Source organism: Mixophyes fleayi, chromosome 5 (assembly GCF_038048845.1).
Source record: "Mixophyes fleayi isolate aMixFle1 chromosome 5, aMixFle1.hap1, whole genome shotgun sequence".
NCBI lineage: Eukaryota > Metazoa > Chordata > Amphibia > Anura > Limnodynastidae > Mixophyes > Mixophyes fleayi.
Window position 1 is genome coordinate 255,034,041 of NC_134406.1, and position 24,196 is coordinate 255,058,236.

Genomic DNA, 24,196 nt, shown 5'->3' on the forward strand with positions numbered 1-24,196 from the left:
CCTTGTTTAGGGGCCCAAAGTATCAGTGTGTCATTATTCTGTGTCCCCAATACAGGTGGTTCCAATGACATCTTTGTCAAAACTGCTATCTCTGTCTGTCTCCCCCTGTCTGTCTGTGTGAGTGTGTGTCTATATTAGGGAATTTAGACTCTAAGCTCCAATAGGGCAGGGACTGATGTGAACGAGTTCTCTGTACAGCGCTGCGGAATTAGTGGCGCTATATAAATGATGATGATGATGATGATTATATTTGACAAGCAGGGGGGTCCTAAAACACATTCTGGGAACCTGGGCCACAGGTTGTGCACCTCTGCTCTAAGTGACCATTTAAAAATAAAGGGACTGTCTGTGAATGGACAAACTCTCATTAAATTAACCATGAAGTGCGACCGCACAGCTTTAAAGTTGTACTGCTATCTCTCAATGTGTTGTAATATCACATAGTCCTATTATATCTGGGCAGCATGGTGGCTTAGTGGTTAGCATGTCTGCCTCACAGCACTGGGGTTATGAGTTCAATTCCCAACCATGGCCTTATCTGTGAGGAGATTGTATGTTCTCCCCGTATTTGCGTGGGTTTCCTCCCACACTCCAAAAACATACTGGTAGGTTAATTGGCTGCTATTAAATTGCCCTTAGTCTCTCTCAGTCTGTGTGTGTGTATCTTAGGGGATTTAGATTGTAAGCTCCAATGAGGCAGGGACTGCAAATGAGTTCTCTGTGCAGCGCTGCGAAATTAGTGGCGCTATATAAATAGATGATGATGATCTCTGACTCTCTATGGGGGATGTAATTCGTATTTTATACTTTACCCTGTGTTGTTTCCATAGTACAGCTTTGTGTCACTGAAGACAATGACAAACACTGCGAAAATGGTATGGTGGGGTTAGAACTTTGAATCCATTATGATAAATGTTTGTAAGTAAAGTCAGTTCACCAGCGCTTTATTTCTTTATGTTGAGTAATACTCCTGACACACTCAGACAATTGGAATATATGATTGAAGACCCATACTTTGAGTTTCATGGTTTAAGCATGGTTCATTATTTTTAAGCAAAGGCATTCATTCCTATTTTACAATCCCAGCAGGAGATATGTTTGTTTAAAGAAATCTATCCTCAAGTTTAAAGTCCTTGCCTAACAAAGTCAAGGTGCATGCGGCATTCAGCGACTGCACCTGTTAACCAGAATGGTTCTATAGCATTGAAGCCTTTATGTTCCGTTATACAGTACAATTAGCCTGCAAGACCCCCGTTGTGAGGATTTCCTATCTACTCCATAGCAAAGACCTAGGGACCTTGAAACATTTATCAAGAAGATGATAAAAAGTAAAACATATGGTTACTATGTAAAAATAAATTTAATATGGAAATACAATTTTTAACCAAATCAATTTATGGGAGTTTTCTGAGTAATTATAGTGTTGAGGAATAAGAATGATTAGCCTCTACGAATAAATAAATATATATATATATATATATATATATATATATATATATATATATATATATATACAAATACAAAAAGAAAAGGGGCGCCACACATAGTGTAATTCAGTTTACACAAATAGGTATAAATATATCCACTGATGAATTGTGCCCGTACCAAATAGAAGAGGAATATCAGCTTATCAGAGGCTCAATTGAAGCGATTAACGGCAAGCTCCTCCTCCCGGCTTCATAAGACACAGACCACACTGTAACTCAAGAACAAGGATACAATAGTGTAATACCCTCTAGAAAGGAGTCATACTATGGCTCAGGATGCAGAATAAAGAGTTTTAATAAACGGCAGAATAACTGCCTAAAAGCGGCAAAAAAGCATAATAATGCCCGTGCATAAAAACAAATATAAAACACCTTATCTGTCCACATAGAAAACAGGCGACACCAGAGCGAAGTCCCATCCGGTAAACAAACCATCCTCTAGGCATTAGACACTTATGCAGATTGCACAATAGGACAAGGAAGCCACGATATCTCCTCGACGCGTTTCGTTCTCCATCTCTTGTGGAAGTCCTTCTGGAGGACGAAACGCGTCGAGGAGATATCGTGGCTTCCTTGTATCATTATAAGTGTACCAGTTCAGTACGAATAATCACCCCTATTTGCATATGCTCACCCATAATATGGTTAGTGGTTCTAACTTTTCCATTAACCTCTTGAGGTCTGTCACAACCCAATATATATTTAAGAATCCCACATAGGTCTATAGTGGCACACGTCTAGGGTAACACTGTTCAGGGGTCGGCAGAAAAACACTTTTCTTTTGAGTTGAATCCTTTTTTTAAGCTGGTCTGAGAATTCTACCACTTTTTTAATTAAAACATTCACTATTAACTGTTATTATTAATTATTTGGAGCATGATAACGTAAGGACGATAAAAGATTGTAAAGTAGAGATCCCTTTTATTATTTTGTTTTAAAAGATTTTTAGTATATGTTAAGTATATTGTGCCAAAAATGGAAATATTTATACACATTTTTGATGGTTTTATGCCTCCTTATAACATTTTCCCATTTTTTATCCACCGACAATCCGCAGTGTTCATATTAAGATTTATTTTGCTGTTATGTATTGCTAGCCATGAAGAATTACATATTTTACATCGTTCATGCTGATTTAGAGCATGTCCCCCAATGAGTGCGCTGGGTACTAAGACAAGGGCTTTCATATGTTAGAGCTTCCTGTAAGCAGATGGGTGACGATCTTGGCACAGTCACCCACCTATAAAACACTTATACACAGCTTTAACATCTATTTACATGTGTTATGTTGGATAGAAGAGGTATTATAGTCTCTGTGGATACTTGGTGTTTTCTTTATTAATCTGTGTAAGAGGAAACAGATTTTCAGAACACACAAGTTGCAGTATATCCGGAGCATTGCAGCTATGGAATGCGTGTTGTAATACTGTACTGTAAAGAAGGACTTAGCTGTGCTACATTATGTACACCTGCTGAGGACTGCTAATAGGACACAAAGTCACAATATATATCTTATAATGCCATCAGTATGTCAGTTATGGTAATCCCATCATAGCCTTTATTCATTAAAATGAAGTTATTACCTAAAACGATACATAGAGGTAAGCAAAATTGTCTCCGCATGGCCTACAGAATTCAATTTAAACTCCTCACCCTCATCTTTAAAGCTCTTAGTCAATCTTCCCCTCCCTACATATCCAATCTCATCTCTACCTACACTCCTACCCACCCCCTCCGCCCTGCCCGTGACCCCCGCTTCACTACTTCAATAATCACCTCCTCTCACTCCCCTCCTCAGGACTTTGCCCGGGCTGCTCCCCAGCTGTGGAACGATCTTCCACTTTCCAACAGGTTAGCATCTACTCTCAAAGGCTTCAAGCGTGCCCTTAAGACTCATTTCTTTATTCAAGTCTATCAGTCCTCCTCCTAACTTCCTTGTCCCAGCTCTCTCCCCCAGTTAGTACCACCCTATTTGTGCCTCCCCCTTTCCTTTAGGTTGTGTGCTCCTTCTACTGTTCCTTCACCCTCTGTACCTCTTGGCCTGCTTCCCTAGCCCTGTTTTCTTAAGCTTTGGCCAGCTTCTCGCTGATTTCTACAATCACTCTCACTCATTGTCCCAGAAATAATTTGATGTGCTTTATCTTGTTACCTGTGTTTGTATATTTTTTTTGTTCTTTTTGTATCATGTTGTGTCTTGGGTCTTTGTTTTCTGTATATGTAATGTACGGCGCTGCGGACCATTTGTGGCGCCTTATAATTTAAACATAATAATAATAAAAAGGGTAAAATTCAAAAGTTCTACACATTTTATATATACAGCGGCTTGTAAAATTATTCAACCCCCTAAAAAGTCTACATATTTGGCTATGTTACAAATGTCACTTATGCAGATTATTCAGAAAAGTATTTAATTTTTTTTGCGAACCAGTAGGCTCTTAAAGTAAATTTTCAAGCTCATGGTTCTTTATATGTCTGCTTAATTGTTTTTATTTTTTTAAAGATGAAAACTGAAAAAAATTAATTTGCATAAGTATTCAACCCTGTGCGCAGTGGGAGCTCCAAGTTTGCACAGATGAAATATATTTCCATAACAATTGACTTTCAATTAGTGAATCATTTAAAAAGGATGTCATTTTGACCAGTTCATTTATCTGTTTTATTCTTGTTTAGGCGTAACTGAGAATTCTGCTGCTACACAATCTATTTCCTGGTACTTTTTCCTTCTTGTTTGAGTACTTGAAAAAGTTTTGGGATTAGAGTTGCATATTTTTGCTATATTTCTTGTATTTTCATAATTTATTTTTAGTCCTTTCTAGTTTTAACATTTTAAATGCTCCTTTTTTTCCATTATTACCTCCTATACTTTCTTATTTAACCACATTGGTTGCCTTTTATCCCCAGGAATGTTGTTGCCATGTGGTATGTAACTGCAACAGTATTTAATAAAAATATTATATTACATTTCCAATTTGGGGGTAAATGTATCAATCTGAGAGTTTTTCGGCGGGTTTGAAAAGTGGAGATGTTGCCTATAGCAACCAATCATATTCTAGCTGTCATTTTGTAGAATGCACTAATAAATGATAGCTAGAATCTGATTGGTTTTTCAAACCCGCCGGAAAACTGTCAGCTTGATACATTTACCCCCTGGTTTCTATGTATATGAGAATACACTTTCTTCTTCTACACCTCCAATGTTTTGCTGAGGTGCTTAAACTTTGCAGTTTTAAAATTTTGTTGTGTTTCGAATGCTAAGAATGATGTCCCAACCGGGGCCCAGATTTCTAAGTACTGTATTCACGGCTCAAACACAGTACGTATCATTCTGACACTCTGTATTACTTACAACACTTCCTTCCCAATAATGAATTAAGAAATATCAGACAAAAGACTGCGATGCTATCAATGGCAGCTTTATTACTCTAAAAAGGGAACCCACATCTCCCAGAAACACAATATTATAGAACAGAAAGAAGAGTTTCCAGCGTTACTGACTGTAATTACCTGGACTAGTGAAAAAAGGGAAATATACTTAAATGTGTGTTGAAGATCTTTACATTTTTCTTCCCACCAGTGTTAGTGTTCATTCAAAATTTCAATACAGGTACTCCTCACTTAACGACCTACCCATTTATCGCCCACTCCGATTTCCGACCAGGTTTTACGACCGGCACCCTGACACTCATCAACAGGGGAAATTAGTGCGCTAATGACCTCTGCCCTTGCGACGGGACGTAGCCACACCCGTACTACCCGCGTAGCGTGGGAAGCAAACCACACTAACAGAATACTTCCTGAAACCTACACCTAGGATCCACTCATACACCCACAGGTCCTTAGATATCCTTGCCGTGATCTCCCTGGCCCCTCTTTGTTATAATTGTTGCTGTTTGTACAGCTTTACTGTACATATGTGTATTTTCTGTTATGTAGAGTTATCAAAATACAGTTTTCTTTAGTCCATTTCTTTATTCAGAATCATTAAAAATGATTACAATACATGTAGGTGCATATTACAGTACTGTACTCACTTAGCGACCAATTCGCTTAACGACCTAGTCGTAGGAACGGAACTAGGTTGTTAAGTGAGGAGTACCTGTATAGGAAATACATACATGAAAAAGAAGAAAAATGCATTCCCAATAAGGTGAGTTCTGGCATGGATTCCATGAACTAAACGAATCTACAAGGACAGTTTAAATGATGTTAACTTACCACTAGTTCGAAAACCATACCTGTAAACAATTTAACGTTAGTGTTCTTCGGGGTATTGCATAAGTGCTATCGCTGAAATGGCCCCATGAGCAACTTAGTGCTTCTGAAACGCTAAGCGACAACCAAACCCATTCCCCTAACCCCAGCCCTTCCACTCCGATTACCACCACTCTGCTCTTCTCCAAATTTCCCGACAGTCAGACGCTTGGTCCCCAATAATCGTGAGCGTCATGCCTACATCGGGACAGTTGGGAATTATGCCAAAAATAAATACTGAAAATTCTTCCACTTCCAAAGTCAATAGTTTCATGAACACAATTTATTTTCGTATTATCTGCCAACATAATTATGAGGGGTGTATTTTAAAAATAACTAGCTGAAGTTATAACATAATAATTTTTCATGAACAAAAATATATCGGACAGTTATATTTTCAAAGTCACTGATTTGCTTTGAAATGCCAAACATTTATCCGCGCGTCTTAGGGTGATTTGGATGGAGATGAAAGCACTTTTCTAAGTAATTATTGATAACAGGAATAATTTCTGTTCATAGACGAAAGAACTATATTATTATTGGCCCTGAGTGTTCGAACTCCCTGAAAGTTCCAGATCAGTTTGTTATTCTTCCATAGAAGCTAAGAGTTTACATATTTGACAATAAAAAGTCAGGAAACAATTTGAATCCCATTATTAATTTAACGTAACTTAAGGAGAAAAAAAACACATTATTTAGGAAATGAAAATGATAACTATCTAGATACCAATCAATATTGTAACATTAAAATGAATTCCACACTACTGTTTACTTCCTTTAAAACTATTTTCTTATTATGACATGACTGTATTGTAATTGTCTCTGACAGTATAGTAATAATTACTGTTTTATTTTTTTTTACCATACCATGGCTTTCATTATTCAGTTAAAATAAAATACCATTTGACATGTCTATGATCCATTAAAGCCACAACATGCATCATAAATTTTAGATGTATTGTAGCTGAAGCAATAAATCCCGAAATCACTAATCGTAATCTATGTTTGCGGTTTGGTACGTAAATGTTCCAGTCCTGCACCAATGTGGATGCACAGACTGTGGGTGGGAATGTGTCTTTAATAACATTGGCTGAATAAGGCATCTGTGCATCGACAGACTCCACTGATGTGGTAAGGAACTACTGCTTTTGGTTATTTGACCCACAATTACTGTTCACTACATTTAAAATGATGACACATACAGCTGTAGGCAGAAGGCCGTGCTTTAATATTAATAGAAGATACTCCTGTGATGGCAAAATAATGACATCATCAATAGTAAGAAAGTACCAGGGGGCTTCTTTCGTCTGTTTGTTATCACTTACAGGTCCAGTGTAACCTGGATCTAACACAGTGTAACCTGGATCTAACAGTACTAATCAATCTTGCAATCCCCCCACCTCTCTTCGCCGTACATGCTCCCTCACTCTGCATAGTACATTTCCCCCCTCACAGGAAATTCTCCACTCACCCTCCTCCCCTATCAGACTAAATGCTCTGCTTATCTCCCTCCCCGTCACCCAGTTCCTCAGCTCCCGGTTACTTATTGAGGGAGAGCGAGTCGCGCAGTGATGACGTCACCCCGCCTATCAGTGACTGGGAGTCCTCACATCGTGGAGGGGGGCAGACGGTCAGACCGTGGGCCTGGTACAGACCGGGGTCCCGGACATACCCCCTAGTCTGTCCAGGCCCCTCACAGCTGTACCAGCCGTACCCCACTGATGGTGGTCCTGGTGACTGGCACTGAATCTACCACAGTTGGCCATAGGGGAGACATGAGAAGGCCAAGAACTGAAAGAAAAATAAATGCTACTGTATAAAATAAAGTAAAAAAATATATAAAAATATATTTTATTTCTAGGACCTATATCTACATCACAACCTACATACAGTACACGCATTTTTAGATTTATGTTCTAAGAATAACCAGCCATTTACTTTCGGTTAATGTTTTTGGCTTGCACTAATTTGATCAAACTAATTATGGGGAGATATGATCTATTTAGAAAATAATAAATAATATATAAGTGTATGTGTATATACATCTGTATAAATATAAATACAAATATACCTGAGGATGCACTCAATTCACAATAAATAAATCGCAACTTGAAAAGCTGTGCATAGACCATAATTCAAAAAACAGAATCCATAATTGTTCAACATTTTATTGTAGGACCTGCATATAATGAGGTACCCTTGACGTTGGGATGCAGGCTTAAGTCTTTTGATCAAAATATGAACTAATACCTCATGTTTTCATTTTGCTAGACACATACAGATATGCAGTTTAAAGGATAAGCGCTGACAACTGTCTTTTACATATATGGGCATTTATATTGCCACGCAGCTGGTACCACATATAATATGGGATATACTGAGCGCGGGCTTATCGCCAAGCAGCTGGTACCATATATAATGTGGGATGTACTGAGCGCGGGCTTATTTTTCTCTCATATATTTATTTTAATATACTTAAATGAAAGCACTGTGGGCCTGATTCATGTTAGGTTATAAGTCCACAAAATAATGAAAAATGTAAGGAAACCTGTTAGGTCTGCTCAAACAGATGTGTAGGATAAGAATTTACATTGACTGTAGCGATACGTCAAACAACGAGGATCCGCATAAGAGTGACAAAAGTCATGGCTTATGTCCCAGAAATTGTATCCACAGCTATCAAAGCTGCTAACCCTTGCAAATAACTTTTTGACAATATTATAAAAAGTGAGGGTTAAATTTACCAACACTTCCTTTATACGTGGTAATTGTTGAAAGTGTACGTGACCAGCACAGATGCAATGTGGTCAGCATCGTTGCCTCAAGTCGTCGGGGACATGAGTTCGATTCCAACCAAGGATGCTGTTTGTGTGTAGTTTGAATGTTCTTCCTGTGTTTGCCATGTGATCTGGTTTCCTCCCAAACTCCAAAAACATACTGATATATTAATTGTCTTTTGACATAATGAACCCTACTGTGCATGTGTTTATGTGATAGGAAATATAGATTGTAAACTCCACTTTGGCAGAGACTGCTGTGAAAGATGATGTAGTATGTAAGCATTGTATAAATATAGGGTAATAACAATTTTAAATAGCAGAATCCAAATGCCAAAATGATGAGGTGTTCGTAATCATGTTTCGGCTGAATACCCTTAACGGATGGTGTTGCGTCTCTATTGTCTTTGACCGACAGGCATAAACATTGTGACTTATTTATTTATTTTTTGCGGACAGTAATCACAGACGCCGTGGCGAACAGTCTTTCTACTAGTGTTTCAAAGTGTTAAACATATCTGTTCATAAAGGTTATCAGGATACATCATTATTCCTTCACAGAACTAGCAGTCCTGGTGCGGCACATTGTATTAGCAGATTATCCTGTAAAGTAATTTATAGCAAGTGACAAAGTTACAAAAAGATGGGCGAGGGAAGGAACTGGCAACATGTTCAGCAAGAGTGAGTTTCAGGCTTTGATCTCTTCTTCTTTCTCAGCCTGAGTACACATTGCTGGAACAAAGCACCTAGTGTGTCTGGCTGGCCGTCCTGTGGCCCCCCCGCGGTCTTCTGTTTGCGCGGTGGATAGGCTCTGTCTGACAGCCAGGCTTCCCTGCATGTCTGTTATGAGCATTAAGGAGATACGCTGGTAAATGCATTGTTTTACAGAAGTGGGTGACATAGATTAAGATTGACATCTAATAAAATTGAGTGAACAGATCTTTCTTGAAGTCTGATTAAATTATATTTATTTAGACATTTAAAGAACGTGCTTGGACAAAACAAATGATGTTATTATTATTATTATTATATATTATTATTATTATTATATATTATTATTATTATTATTATTATGATTGCGATTTAGTATTGTTTACTTTACAAAGAGTAACACAGTCAACTGTAGAAACAGCTACAGTGTAAACACCACAGTAGTAAAAGTATAGCAATTTATTTTGTTTGCATGTCAGTAAGTTGTTCCTGCTGTATTAGGTTATTCAAGTTAAAATGATGCTTCATGGCAATTGTTTTCATAACATATAAACTCTACGCCCAGAACCGGACCATGCGCCACTGAACACAGCGACACTCAATTCCTCCTCAAACACACAAGGACACTTACTACAGGCTCTGATTTCAGGGAGAGAACGGGGTGGGTACGTGGCGTTTGCCTGTAGTCAATGTACAGTAAGAGCGTGCCAATCACAAGTGCACGTAGCCACTTCCGATTCAAGCTTTAGACATCTCTTAGGGACGTGCTTATCTGACGAATCTCTTGCTCCAGCTACAGAACTAATCTAAGTCCTGATCAGTAGTGATGACAGTAGCGTGTGCATGCTATAACATGTGTTTGCAATCAGGAGCAACTTTAAAAATGTATTTTATGCTCAATAGACTTTAAAAACATCCTAATACATGTAAAAAAAAAAAGGTTTTTACTGTTTTATCATTATTATTAACAGGTGACATTAATGGGATATTTGTTTTTTCTGTGTGTTCTTTTACAAATTTATATTGCACTGGGGAGATTCAATTAGCTGCAAAGTTACTCTGGAATTTCCACGAGACACCTCGCTGTGGATATTTGACAGAGATCTCCTCTCATTTTTCTTGGCACCCCATAGAGGGAAAATGAGCCGCGTTTTCTACCATAATTAAAGACAATGTGCCCGTGCCATGTCCGACATTTGAATCCCCCCCCCGCATGGGTACGTATCTTCACATCCAGTCCTTGCTGAATGTGGACGTGCGCAGTCCGGAATTCCGTGCGCTCTGATACAAACGCACATTCCTCTCTGTATGCGTGCCTTGACTAATCAGGCCCAGACTGTTTCCCCATGAGAAACTCATTAGGAACATATTATTCCTGCCAATAATAGAACAATATCACTTCATCACAGTTTTATTACATTTATATAGTGCTGTCTTCACATTTGACAGTCAGTTGTACAAATCTCAATAGTAGTATTACTTTGGGAATATTAAGCAAAATATTTTAAAGTGCCTAATGGATTCTTATGGAAAACCTCCAAATGACACAGTCCACTGCAGTAATGTAATAATATAAAATAATATGCGGTTTATTTATTTTTTACCATGATCGACATTTAAGATTAAGCGATCACTTTACAAAATATTTTACTGAATCAGAACAAAAGCATTAATGTGGAACAAAAAAAATTAAATATGGATTTTAAGCTTCATTTATTTGAAAAAGTCAATAGTGAATGATATTTTCATATTCCTTTGGACAATTGGGTGCATGCTCTTCAATCTCAGCTCTCCTATTAATGTACTGTTAGTTACACCAACATTCTATCTTCACCAAATTAGGGCCTGGCTGGAAATTTTGTGTACGTAGAGTATCTTAAAGGGCATTTAATATAAAAAAAATGGTACAAATAGAAGTAGATGTATACTATATATACAACATACGCAGGGTAGATAAATACAAAACCATATAGATATTGATAGAGTGCCAAAATATATACACATACATCGCCAATGCATATCATCATCATTATTATCTATTTATATAGCGCTGTACAGAGAACTCACTCACATCAGTCCCTGCCCCAATGGAGCTTACAGTCTAAATTCCCTAACATACACACACACACACACACAGACTAGGGTCAACTTTGATAGTAGCCAATTAACCTACAAGTATGTTTTTGAAGTGTGGGAATTGTGTCCCCCCGGAGGTGCACATTTTGTATGGAGCCCTGGAGGTGAAAGAGTTAAATTGTTCTCCTTAATTGTACTGCAGAATATATTAGCATGGTATATATAAATAAGAAGAATAGTAATCATAATAATAGAGGTTTAATCACTATCGTTAAATATATTTTTAAACTTAACTTCATACATACTGTTGTATTAAAGGGCAATCAAAACAATAAACAACTGAAGAACACATGTTGTGATTAGAGATACTCAAACCATACGAGTTAAGTTCCATTGAACCACCATTGGTCTAACTGACCTTAAGTCTATTTATGTTTGACCTGTCTTATAACTGCTAAACTGTTAACTCAAATTCAAACTTGATCTTCACATTCACAGCTCCAAACTAAAAGATGTTTTAGTTTGGAGCTGTGTCCCCTCTCGCTCCTTCCTCTCCCCTCTGGGGGGTTTCTCTGTCATCGGGGCCCTCCCTCTCAGGCTCAGCCGTATGCAGGACCTTCCCCTCTCCCCTCCCCCGCCCCTCTAGCTGTGCTTTGAGCTCACCGAGTTACTGTGCTTATTGTTTACTGTACTGTGCTGTCTCACCTTGTATTGTAACTTTGTTTGTCCCTGTACGGCGCTACGGACGCCTAGTGGCGCCCTATAAATAAAAATTAATAATAATAATAATGTTAAAATGAATTATACAATGTATCATTTTGACCAAGAGCCAGTTCCAACATTTTTAAGCTTAAATGGCTATACTGATTTCCCTCTTATGAATGACATGGTGTAATGAAACGCGTCAGGGTATTACTTATTATACTTCACTGAACTCATGTCAGCTGACTTTTTTGGAATGTCCAGTTTCCATGTGAGTCAATTTGGATCCGTGGTTGGTAGCGGTATTACAACCAGTCGGCTTTATGAGCACTACTTCAGTGCGACTTTCACCATCCAGGATTTAGCAAACTGCACGTAGACTTAACTACTTCACCAAGGGACCTATTTATCAATGGTTTCCCCCTTGTAAAATCCCTGAAAACTGATTAAACACTAATTTGCTATTTATGATTGTAGCATCGCAGCAGATATCATAGATATCTGCTGCTTTGCATCTCTTATCGTTGTACTAAGCACTCCCCATAACAGGGAGTGCTCAGTAACGCTATTTAACAATAAACCAAGTTAACTTTTCAATCAAGTCAATGTACGCCAGTTCATGCTGGTTTACATTATCATAATTGAAAAGTTTCAGTGCTCCGAAGAGCAGAGCTGGACAGCGCATGTGTTGAGGGATCACATGATCCCTCCCTGTCACTCACCGCTCTCTCTCTGCAACTATAATTGCAGAGAGAGAGCAGAGATGTTTGTGCGCATGCCCGAGGGTTTCACTCGGCGCATGCGCACTGGAGTCGGAAGAGGAGCCCCGTTGACCGCATACTGCTTTGGGAACTAAGAGCCAGTGGTATGTTTTCCACTTCACAGGAACAGCAGTTTTTCGGAACTGCTGTTCCTGTGTTGCTTTTTTAATAAATATGAGAAATAGTTCAATCCTTATCAATGCGATAAGGATTGAAAACTATTTTTCATATTTTGCGAGTGTTGATAAATGTGCCCCCAAGTGTTCCGTAAAGCGGCTCTCAGCTAAACAGATCAGAGCCCCGGTTTGATACACGGCAGACGGTTAAGTATAAGCAGGCCCCGGATCGCACCCATAGAGACATACATCCGAACCCCCGAGTTGTTAGTGTGCCGGAGAGGAACTGCCAGCTGATGGTAAATACTGATTGAAAGAGGGTGTCGGAGTGTGATTACAAATACAGACATCGCAGATTATCTGCTATAGGCACATACCCCGGGAAGATCGCAAGTTAGACAGGTGAGCACTGTCATAAGATAGACTTAACGAATGTGAGGTATTCGATTTCTCCTTAATGCAATATTCACTATCTTATGAACAAGGTGCTATATAGACCAAATAATCCGGTTTGAAAATGCATATCTTTTTTATTCTTCATATGGAATATCTGTGACTAGATTATTTCTACTGGATCAATAAATTATCTGTTTATCTATGAAAAAGATTTTTAATTGGAATGTATACGAGACTGGGAGCTCTTTATAACAGAATTACTTTTCCTTTGGAAGTATTAACAGCAGTGTACACTGAATGTTTTTGGTCATCTGCTATGTTTATTACTGATTAGAGCTACATGAGTTTGTTTTCATTCTGTACATTTAATAGAATCCAAGACTTCGCCCGAGCTGCCCCCCTGCACTGGAATGACCTCCCTCGTTCCATCCATCTCGCTCCCAATCTGTGCTCTTTCAAACGAACACTTAAAACTCACCTGTTCCTCAAAGCTTATCAACCATCCACTTAACCCCTCATCTACTCTGCTCGATATTCCCTCTCTCCCCTGGCCCCTTCTTCTCTCCCCTGGCATCACCAGCTCCCTCTCGTGTCTGATTTGTCCACCCTCCCTTAGGATGTAAGCTCTTATGAGCAGGGCCCCTCTTCCCTCGTGTCTCCATACCTATTCTTCTGCTCTGTCCTTACTACATATGGCTGTCCTGGAGTTACTGAAGCATTGGTACTTTGTGTTTATCGTTCTGTACTGTTTAACCCTGTATGGTCTACTGTTTGTACTATGTACGGCGCTGCGGAAACCTTGTGGCGGCCAACAAATAAATGATAATAATAATAATAATAATAATAGCGGAGGGTGGCAACCTCATCATCATCATCACCATTTATTTATAAAGCGCCACTAATTCCGCAGCTCTGTACAGAGAACTCACTCACATCAGTCCCTGCCCCATTAGAACTTACAGTCTAAATTCCCTAACACACACACAGACACACACACACACACACACACAAAGAGAGACTAGGGTCAATTTTGATAGCAGCCAATTAACCTACCAGTATGTTTTTGGAATGTGGGAGGGAACCGGAGCACCCAGAGGAAACCCACGCAAACACGGGGAGAACATACAAACTTCTTTATTCAGCAGCTTAACTAGAGTCATTCGACATATTATTTACAATTGTTCTAGCACCATTGAAGGTTTATTTTGCTTTTCTTTAACTGGCTATATTTTATAACAAAAGTTTAAAACTACAGTACAATGAAGACATTTAAGCTTGACCAAGCTCGAGCAAGTTCAAACTAACTACGAACATGGTCAAACCCGTTCACCTCGCTCAAATTTAGCTCAATTGTTTTGGTCTATCTAAAGTTCCAGAATTTATTATGAAGTTTTAACATTTTAGAACGGTTTCAATGAACCACTTTGAAAATTGAGAATCCATAGTTATGATCACATTAGTCTTCAATCCACTCAATTATTAAGATAAAAACACTTCGCACTTACCAAATTTGATGCAGAATAAGATAGTATCATTTGCATTCGCTGCCAGGGAAGGTTGTGATGGCAGATTCAATAGATATGTTTAAGAAAGGGTTAGACAAATTTTTAGTGGAAAAGTGTATCCAGGGATACTACTGTTAATAAAAATGAAGGATAATAGTGGATATAGAGTAAAAATAGGACTGCAATATTGGGTCTGGGGGGATTTTCACAATTGAAACAGATTGGCGGTTGCTTACTCTGGATCAATTTCAGATATAAGTGCAGGATCGCAGGAGATCCAAAATAGGTTGAACTTGATGGACTGGTGTCTTTTTTCAACCTCATCAACTATGAACAGTTATAATATAGACACTAAGGTTCCTAATTCATGCTCTGACGTAAGTCCGTCTGAGTACCGTATCTTGTGTGACATAGCTCTGTCCATCCTCCGGATCGCCCATGAACGTAACTGCATGAAATTCATGTCTGAATGCAAATAACACTAAATTACTCTTACGACTGCCTACGTCTTGAAGGGCGGAACAGGGGGTTGAAAGGGGTTGATGAACGTAGGCAATGTACAGTAAGGGCGTGCAGATGAGGCCGATTCAAGTCCTGGGTTTCTGAAAAGTACATTTGTATAGCGATATTATTTGCTCCTACTACAGGTGTAAATGTCGACTGATAGTGATGACTACCACGGCATCATCTCTGTATTAAAAAAGACACGTATGTATGCCACTAGCAGGGGCAAACGCAGGATATGAGAGGGGAGTTTCCACACCACGCCACCAGTGGGCGTGAGCAGCATGCATGGGGGCGTGGCTATAATATTAGACAGTGCTTGACTGCTCTCCAACTCTTCCTATACCCATAATATACATGGGCAATGCTGCGTGCACTACTGTTAGGTGTACGCAGCTCTCCCTTTTCAAGCAGAGCCGTGTGAAGCGGGGGCAGGGTCCAGTCACCTCAATTATACAGTGCCCCAGGATTGGAAGGGGGTTTCCAGGCACTAGGAAACCCCCCTTGGTTTGCCTATTACTAGCTACCAAAGACATTTGTATGCAAGTAAGAGCGAATATCAAAGCTCATTGTATGTACAGTAAGCATTAAGAACATCCTGATTTTAATCATTTAATGTAAAGAACAAAAAAAACTTTTTTTAAAAAAAAATAATTTCTATTAATGATTAGAGTATTATGAGTTGCTAATTTATTTTATAAAATATTTTTTCCCCATGCGTTCTGATGGGACTTTATATCACACATATGCATGTGCATATCCTGCTGTCTGTTCTGTCTGTTAACATACAGCAAGTAACGTTTAGGCAGAGCGTACTATACCCAGATTCAATTGAAACGAATCTTGAGATTCGCTTTGAACTTAATACAGTTGGAACTACGCTCAAGTTCCGTTCTTTTTTTTTTTTAATAACTTTATAGTTTTTGCTATGCAATACACAAATATTCTGCACAAACACAAGCGGGCAAACACTCGAAAGTTCGTGAATTTTTTTTAGACCCAAGTTGCTTGCAGGTTATGAATCAGGCCCTGGATGCTTTTTGGCAGAAATTTTCCAATCAGTTAAATAGGATATTGATCACAGACACAATAATTTTGTACCTATTTGATAAAAATGATTGTATTATAAAACCAAATTGTTTTGTGTGCAACCAAATTAATTTGTTTTTCGATATCTGTATTGTAAGTTCTATAAATTGTAACATTGCGAAATAGACCTGTTTAACTCTTTGGGGGACATTCAGCGCAATGTCTTATGGGAACAATCTACGGAGAGGTAGGGAGTATCAGCTCAGTTTTTCTCTCTCCCCATAGAGGTGCACAGCAAAATGAGCCGAGATTCTTTACCGTAATAGTCGAACATTGCGGTGATGTCCAGCGCAATTTAATCACCTCCTTTGTCTGTCTGTTAATGCTCAACCTGCTTTATTGTTTTTTGTTTGCTCCAAATTGTAAAGCGCTGTCGAATAGGCTGACGCTATATAAATAATTGTTAATCATATCTTTTAATATATTTTTTTTTTCTGGTCCACAGAGCATGCACTTAAAACGATAACCGACAAACTGTGCAAAGTTAATTGAGTCAGCTTGCAGTCTTTTATTTCCTGCTGTGCTAAAGCTTAACCTTAGAATTAGCAGTCAAAGAAAAACTCAGCACCTTTTCTTAACACCATTAAAATTATTTTCTCAACACCCATGAGATTAAAATAAAATTGTTTTATATTTCTGCTAAATTACTAAGAAAAAAATAAAACTAAATAATTGTTTCCTTTTGAGCCAGACAAATATTTAACAATGCATTGAATTTCTCTTTTTAATATTAGGTGTAAACAGATGACTGGTTTAAAACCACTCAGTGTAGATTGAAAACATTTCAAAATTCCAATTACCTGTTTTTTTCGTGAATTTTTATAATTTCATGAGTCTGCTGTATGAGTTGCTTTTCCAGCTTGTAAGTTGACAGCGAGTTTTCCAACAGCTGTATCTCAAGTCGGGACGTCTGATTCAGAACCTTAAAGAAAGAAAAAAAAAAAGCTGTAATATTTCAAACTGTCGTATTAAATTAGTAGGGATCGAAAAATATAATACTAGTCTAACGAAAAGCGAGCGAAAGAAAATAAGCCCAGCGTGATAACGTAAGGATGTATTATGACAGTCCTAAGCAATGAATGTATGTCATTGAGCCATAAGTAAATGTTATTGCAAACCTGCAGTTATATCTCTCCCCTGGTATTTGCATGGTGGTCCACCAGAAAGCTTTATGTGATGACATTGTGCGTTCTCATTGACCCAGGGGACTTGTGAGGTCTGACAGCCATTTTTTTTTTTTGTACACGCAGACTTAGCACTGACAACTCTGCTGCTCAGCAAAATCATAGTGGCTGAGGGATTTGGGGAACTAAAAACAACTGGATCAGCTCCTGTTTAAATGATGATAACATTAAAGGCTGTGATTTCTGAATTAACCATAATGGAGAAAGAAACCAAAAAAATACATGTTTAAGCTGGGAATAGGATAACTTGCCTTGGCGTATTACTCGTTCTACGCTCTATAAACAGTTTAATTGTTTTTGGTTAAACAATGCACATCTATTTTATTTGGAAACCACAATATCTGGTGTCCAAAAAAACAATAATCTAGTAACCATAGCTCGTTTTCTATATCCACTCTGAATTCTTTCCCGTGCTTGTAAAGTGTAGGAGAATAGAAGAGCATTATTAAAACACACAGATCTGGGAAGAAAGTAAACATATATAGTAAATGTATCTTCTGAATAAAGAACAATTAAATCCGAAAAGTGCTTTCCACGGGGTCGTGCCAGGTTGGCAAACTGGATCAATTACGGCTTTTACACATAGATACTTTGCTATGCTCCAGTCTTCCGCTGGTATGTGCTGCCTTCACGGGAATATAAACATAGCGTGAAAGTAGCAAAAACAGGAATCATCGATCACTATAGATTGAATTCAGTGCCAACACCTGCCTGGCAAACAAATAGTGGAATATGTAGAATTTGGGGTATGTCCAGCGTTTGCTAAAAGCACTGTTTATTCTAAGTTTGAATCAACCAATCTGTATAGAGCATTCCTGTTACATAGTAGACTGCAAGCAAATCAGCCATAGTTATGGATTTTTAGGCTTCAATGCACTACCACTCCTTTCATTCCCCATTCTACAGTGATACATAAAACTGTTCCACTCGTTTCCACAGATGCAGATATCTAGAGAAATAAATGTTGCAAGCACCTCAGGAGGCCACAAATAGACCACTATACTATTAACAGTAAATGGATTGGACAAGTTTCAGATGAGGGGTATTCTGCTTCAAACTTAAATAAACTACCTTTAGGTTTTATTTCAGAAAATTGTATATGATATGTATTGCCCGAAGAGCATACTTAATAACTATTTGACATTACACTTAAGAAAATAAAGATGTTTTACTGTTGGGTTCCATGATTTTTTGGGATTTACTGGCCCAAATCTAACTGTTTTGGATGCACCGTTTCATACAAAAGAACCCAAAAGACAGCACATTTTAAGAAAAAGTCTTTACTAGGTAATATTCATATACTAAATATACTGTAATTGATGATTTTGAATTAGTCCATTAAATTATCTAAACATAGAAAATAGTCCATTTTGCATAATGTTCTAGCAGGCGGTATGCAGAACTGCCTAATGACCAAAACATTAATCCTTGTTTCTGGTCATTCGGAAGCAGTGTCAGGTCACAGGTGCAAATATTGTGAAGCTAGAGCAGAATTTATACAAACAAATAAAAGTTCAATCAAACAAAACTGAAAATTAATCATCTAGTTCAAAGAGAAATGAACAGAAACAACTAATTTATTTAGACTAGTGTATGTATCACTCGCAGCTATTAGTTCCAGTGTTTATTTGAACTTTAGTGTTGTTTAGTTTACTTTGTGACCTTAACCTACAAATGAATGGTGTATTCAATATATTCATTAAATAGAATCAGCACTAACACAGGAAGCTTTCTGCTGTACACCCTCTGTGTTGACTTTCAATTTAGGGGTAACTGCAGGACTTTTATAGGGGAAGGAGGGGGGTTAAACTTTTGCTTTCACCAAAAAGTTTGTATTCTATGTACAGTATATATATATATATATATATATATATACCTATACAAGTTAACCCGTGCATGATACTCATGCATTCTAGTCAAATCAAGCTACTTAAGGTGTTAAAAAGGTTCTTGTCATGCATTTAGGCCATAGCCCAGGCCTCAACCACCAACCACTCCCCACTGTCACCCCCGGCAACCACCAACCACTCCCCACTGTCACCCCCAGCAACCACCAACCACCAACCACTCCCAACTGTCACTTCTCCTTCAAGAAATATATATATATATTTTTTAAATCTTTATAAACACTTTTAACAATTAACAAATTAAATTAACAAATTAAAAACATCTTAGTATACCAAATTTCAGCCCTTTCTGAATTTTTTTTCCCACACACACTAAGAATTTAGTAGGTCAGTGTATAACTCCGCCCAGCAGGTGGCGCTGCAGCTTGGTTTTATTTTGTCCACACACACACAGACAGACTAACACACGCCACTAGACATTTATATTATAGATATGCATATTCTACAAGTACTACATAAAATATATATAACAAATATTATATAGATGTCTTGTTCTGGAAAGCCTATAATTGCTATCTATTGAGTCAGAACAATCACTTGTGCAGCAATGGAGATGGAAGTGCAATAGTTTCTCAGTTTCTCTTTAACTTTAATCAGTAAAATGTGTCTAAGGGGAGAATTTCAGACACCTGTAATTGCACTTCTACCCCAAGCGATCTTCTACGCAATGCATTGAAATTGTTTACCATATACTGCAGACAAACTCAGGCCAGTTACCCAGTGGTATTAAAATTCATGTTTTACTAGCATTTTTTAAATATAAATGTGTTTGGAACCTATTGGCACCAATGGTTTCATATCCACTTTAGTTTGCGCCTGTTGTAAGTACCTCCAGCTCGTTCGCTGTGTATCTACTACATGTCAAGCTTGATCGCATTTGACTTGCGCTGTCAATAACTTTATCTTGACGCCAGTGCGTAACCACCCTTCGGAAGATATCTAGAGATGTGTTATGGGTGGCAAAACCAAATTCATTTACCAATAAAGTTATTTTATTTTGTTAAATCTTTGGACTAAGGATGAATTAGCATTTTTGCTACCTTTGTGGGGGCTGGTTATAACTAGATTTGCAAACCTACCACTATGCGGAAGCAACTAGAGAGTTCTTGAGGGTATAATTTAGTAAGTCTGGTTATGTCTGGCAGTACCTGGGGAAGGTAATATTTAGGCAGAAGAGGCAGCAGAGTGTAAGAATTATAGGGATGATATTAGTATTTAGTACACTCTGGAGTACAAGTATCCTGTGCCACGTTCCCACAAATGCTAAAATCAACAAGAACATGCTTGAGTGCAAGTCATTATTCTACGTTATTAGCCATTTCAGGCTGAAGACAGAACGGCTGCATTGTCCTTCAATACAATTATAGGACAGAAGTCAGCTGTGTGCAGGAAAATATCTCCCACCCCCAAATCAGATCTTCTCTTCTCAGATATCTATAGTTTTGATAATCTTCTAGATCTTTCACATATGTAGATGTATGGTTGTTATTAGCATCTCATTTACATAAGCCAAGTTGTACTTCAGCTTTAGTGATCAGAAGAGGCGCCACTAGATTTTTAGTTCAGTACCTTCTAATTTTAAAATGTGGATTGAATCATGTGTGAAGCTTCTATTCCCCACATAGTGAACCTATAGACACTAGGGGTCCCAGGCTTGCCCTCATTCCCCAGCTCCCCCCACCCCACCCCTGGAAATCCCCCCGTCTTTCCTTATTCTGCTCTATACCCCCCACACAGTCTAGCATAGCATAGGCAAACCGAGGGGGGTTTCCTAATGCCTGGAAACCCCCTCCAAGCCTGGGGCACTGTATAATTGAGGTGGCTGGACCCTGCCCCCGCTTCACATGGCTCTGCTTGAAAAGGGAGAGCTGCGTGCACCTAACAGTAGTGCACACAGCATTGCCCATGTATATTATAGGGATAGGAAGAGTTGGAGAGCAGCCAGGCACTGTCTAAAATTATAGCCACGCCCCCATGCATGCTGGTCATGCCCACTGGCGGCGTGGCGTGAAAACCCCCCTCTCTACAAATCCTATGCTTGCCCCTGCATAGTCCATTAATACAAGCTTTAAAGATATCGCTATTTGTTCTATGCCCACTAACCAATACATTTCCTCACCGTGTAATTTGCTAATGTGCTTGTACAACCACTGTGACTACTGGCATCTGGTTGTTATATTGTTTTTGAAAACATAAATTAAGTTCTTTACTCAGTGATTCTTCAGCCTATTCAGAAACATTACTGAAACGCTGCAATGCCTCCCTTTAGAGCACAATACATCATATCAAATTTTATTCAGCATACTCTGCTGTAATATTATTTTCTTAGAATGTCAAAGAAAAAATAAAGGGGGTAAAATTTTACAAGAGGCGCATCACAGCTGTGACTAATCTTAGAAACTATGGGATAAGAATGCAGAAACACACTTTATACACTAAAAAACATTAATAACAAACATTTGTGTATTAGACTTAATAATATCAATACACAATATAATATCTGAAATAAACATGTTTAGTAGTGCGTATTATGATCAAACTGTCCTTCTGCCGCGTCAAGAGTGACCTCATTCATATAGACACCTATACTGATAATTAATTTGCAGAAAGATTATAGATAGGAAGGACCCTAGCTGAAAGCTCTAATGAGTAAAAACACATATGAATCAATGGGTGGGGCGCTGCGCAGTCACAGCCCTCGAAAAAAATAAGGAAAGATTTCATTCCACACTTCCAAGATTGTCAAACGTTAGAACATACTTGCCAACTTTTCCTTGTTGGCTTCAGGGAGATCCTGGGGGAGGGGCTTGATGAATCACATAATTTTGGCCCCGCCCCTAAACGATTGTCACACTTTTGGCCAATTACAGCAGGGGGCAATATGTGCGTCATTAAGAACCGCCACTTATCTATTGTGGGGGCGAGAACCAGGAGGTTGCCTTGCTCTCCCGGGAAATGCAGCTAATGAATCTCTAGAGAATGAAGTGTCTTTTACATTTCTGTCTCCATTACTGAAGTCATGTTGTCTTACCTGTCAGTCTTTGATTAAATCTTGGTCTCCATAAACATGGCCACCTCCATAGGCATCAATACATGGACATAGGACACAATTTCTGAACTGTGTCATCATGCCACAGATGACGAAGCCAACCACGTCTTGTACTGGCTCAGCATCAGGGAGAATGCCAGACTCTTCAGGTAGTGAGGGAGATCACCCCTATTTCAGGGAGTCTCCCTGACATTCAGGAAGAGTTGGCAAGTATGTGTTAGAAAAGGTGCATCACAGCTGTGAATAGTTTTACAAAATTGAACCCACTTTAGACACAAATGACACAATGTGTTGTTAACATTTAATTGATGGAACACACAGGAAACGTAATACCTTTGATCAATGGGAAGATTTCTACCTCTTTTCTTTAATCTAACACAGTGTCACAATATTTCACTTGCTATATTTTTCGTGCCCAGATAGAAGGTGACCCCAAATTAATGTATCTAACAACACCTAAAACATAGTCTCTACATTTCACACGTACATTTGAAGACAGGCTCCTATTCAAGACACCGTAGTAACTATTCTCTTGATGAGACCATTTCCACCTACTTGTGTTTCCACGTCTGTAAGTTTCCGTGTCTGCTCTGCAGTTTGGCTCAGCAGACTTGTTCCTATTTCCAGCATGGTGGCCGTCTGGTTCTGAACCGCATTCTGCTGCATCTGGGCCATCTCCGACTTCATGTTGTCCACAATGTAGTTCTCCAGCTGCACAAAACAGGATTATGAAAGGTTGAACGGGTGATATTACATTTACAACGTATGTTCATATTGATCTATAAGCATCAACATAACAGCTTATTATCCTATATGTTACTCTATACGTAATATAGAAGTTGTTATAATAATAATAATTTATAAGTATGTGTGTGTCAGCAATATTATTAGCACTATGATATAAAGCAACTAGGCACCTTGGGCCTGATTCATTAAGGGACGTAAACGGCGATTTTGCAGACAATCCGTAAAATTAAGCTGCCCATGCCCAAAAACCGGCTACACGCCACAGATCACAGCAACATTCATATCATCTTCAAGCACAAAGGACACTTACTACCGCCTACAATTTCGGGGATGGACCAGACCGGGGAAAGGGCGTTTTTCCATAGTCAATATACAGTAAGGGGGTGCCAAACTCGAGCGTGCGCTGCCACATCCGATCCAAACTTTGGGCATCTAAAAAGTACTTGTTTCTCAGTGTATCTCTTGCTCCAGCTACAGGTCTGGTCTCAGTGCAGATTACTAGTGATGACGGCTGTGTTTGCATGCTAGAACATGTGTTTGCAATCAGAAGCAACTGTACAAAATGTATTTTATGTAGAGTAGATATTAATAACATCCTATTAAGTGTATGTTATGTGGAAAAAAAAACCTTTTATATTTTAATACTTTGTCATTAATGACTATCTTATAAACATGGAACATTCATTTTCTGTGTTATTTTTTGACTTTATATTCCACATATGCTGGACGTACACTGCAGTGTCTGGTCTAGTAGAACAGACATATCTTCACATCCGCTACTTGTTGAATTTGGGCGTGCGTATACCCGATTTACGTGCGCTTTAAAACAAACGCACATTTCGTCCCTTAATGAATCAGGCCCCTTATAGTTTAAATTTAGCGTTGCTTTGCGTTAATCATTGCAATTGGCCCAGATAGTATAGTTTGATCATTT

At 38.5% G+C, this 24,196-nt stretch overlaps 1 protein-coding gene across 1 annotated transcript in view; it reads right to left on the minus strand.

The window, feature by feature from the left end:
* Positions 1-24,196, minus strand: part of ANGPT1 (angiopoietin 1) — a 256,479-nt gene that overhangs the window by 89,316 nt on the left and 142,967 nt on the right. The window contains exons 2-3 of the mRNA XM_075213959.1: positions 23,071-23,226; positions 17,176-17,297 (exon numbers count right to left, since the gene is read on the minus strand). Of these exons, the coding sequence (XP_075070060.1) occupies positions 17,176-17,297; positions 23,071-23,226 (278 nt within the window). The remainder of the gene's footprint in view (positions 1-17,175; positions 17,298-23,070; positions 23,227-24,196) is intronic.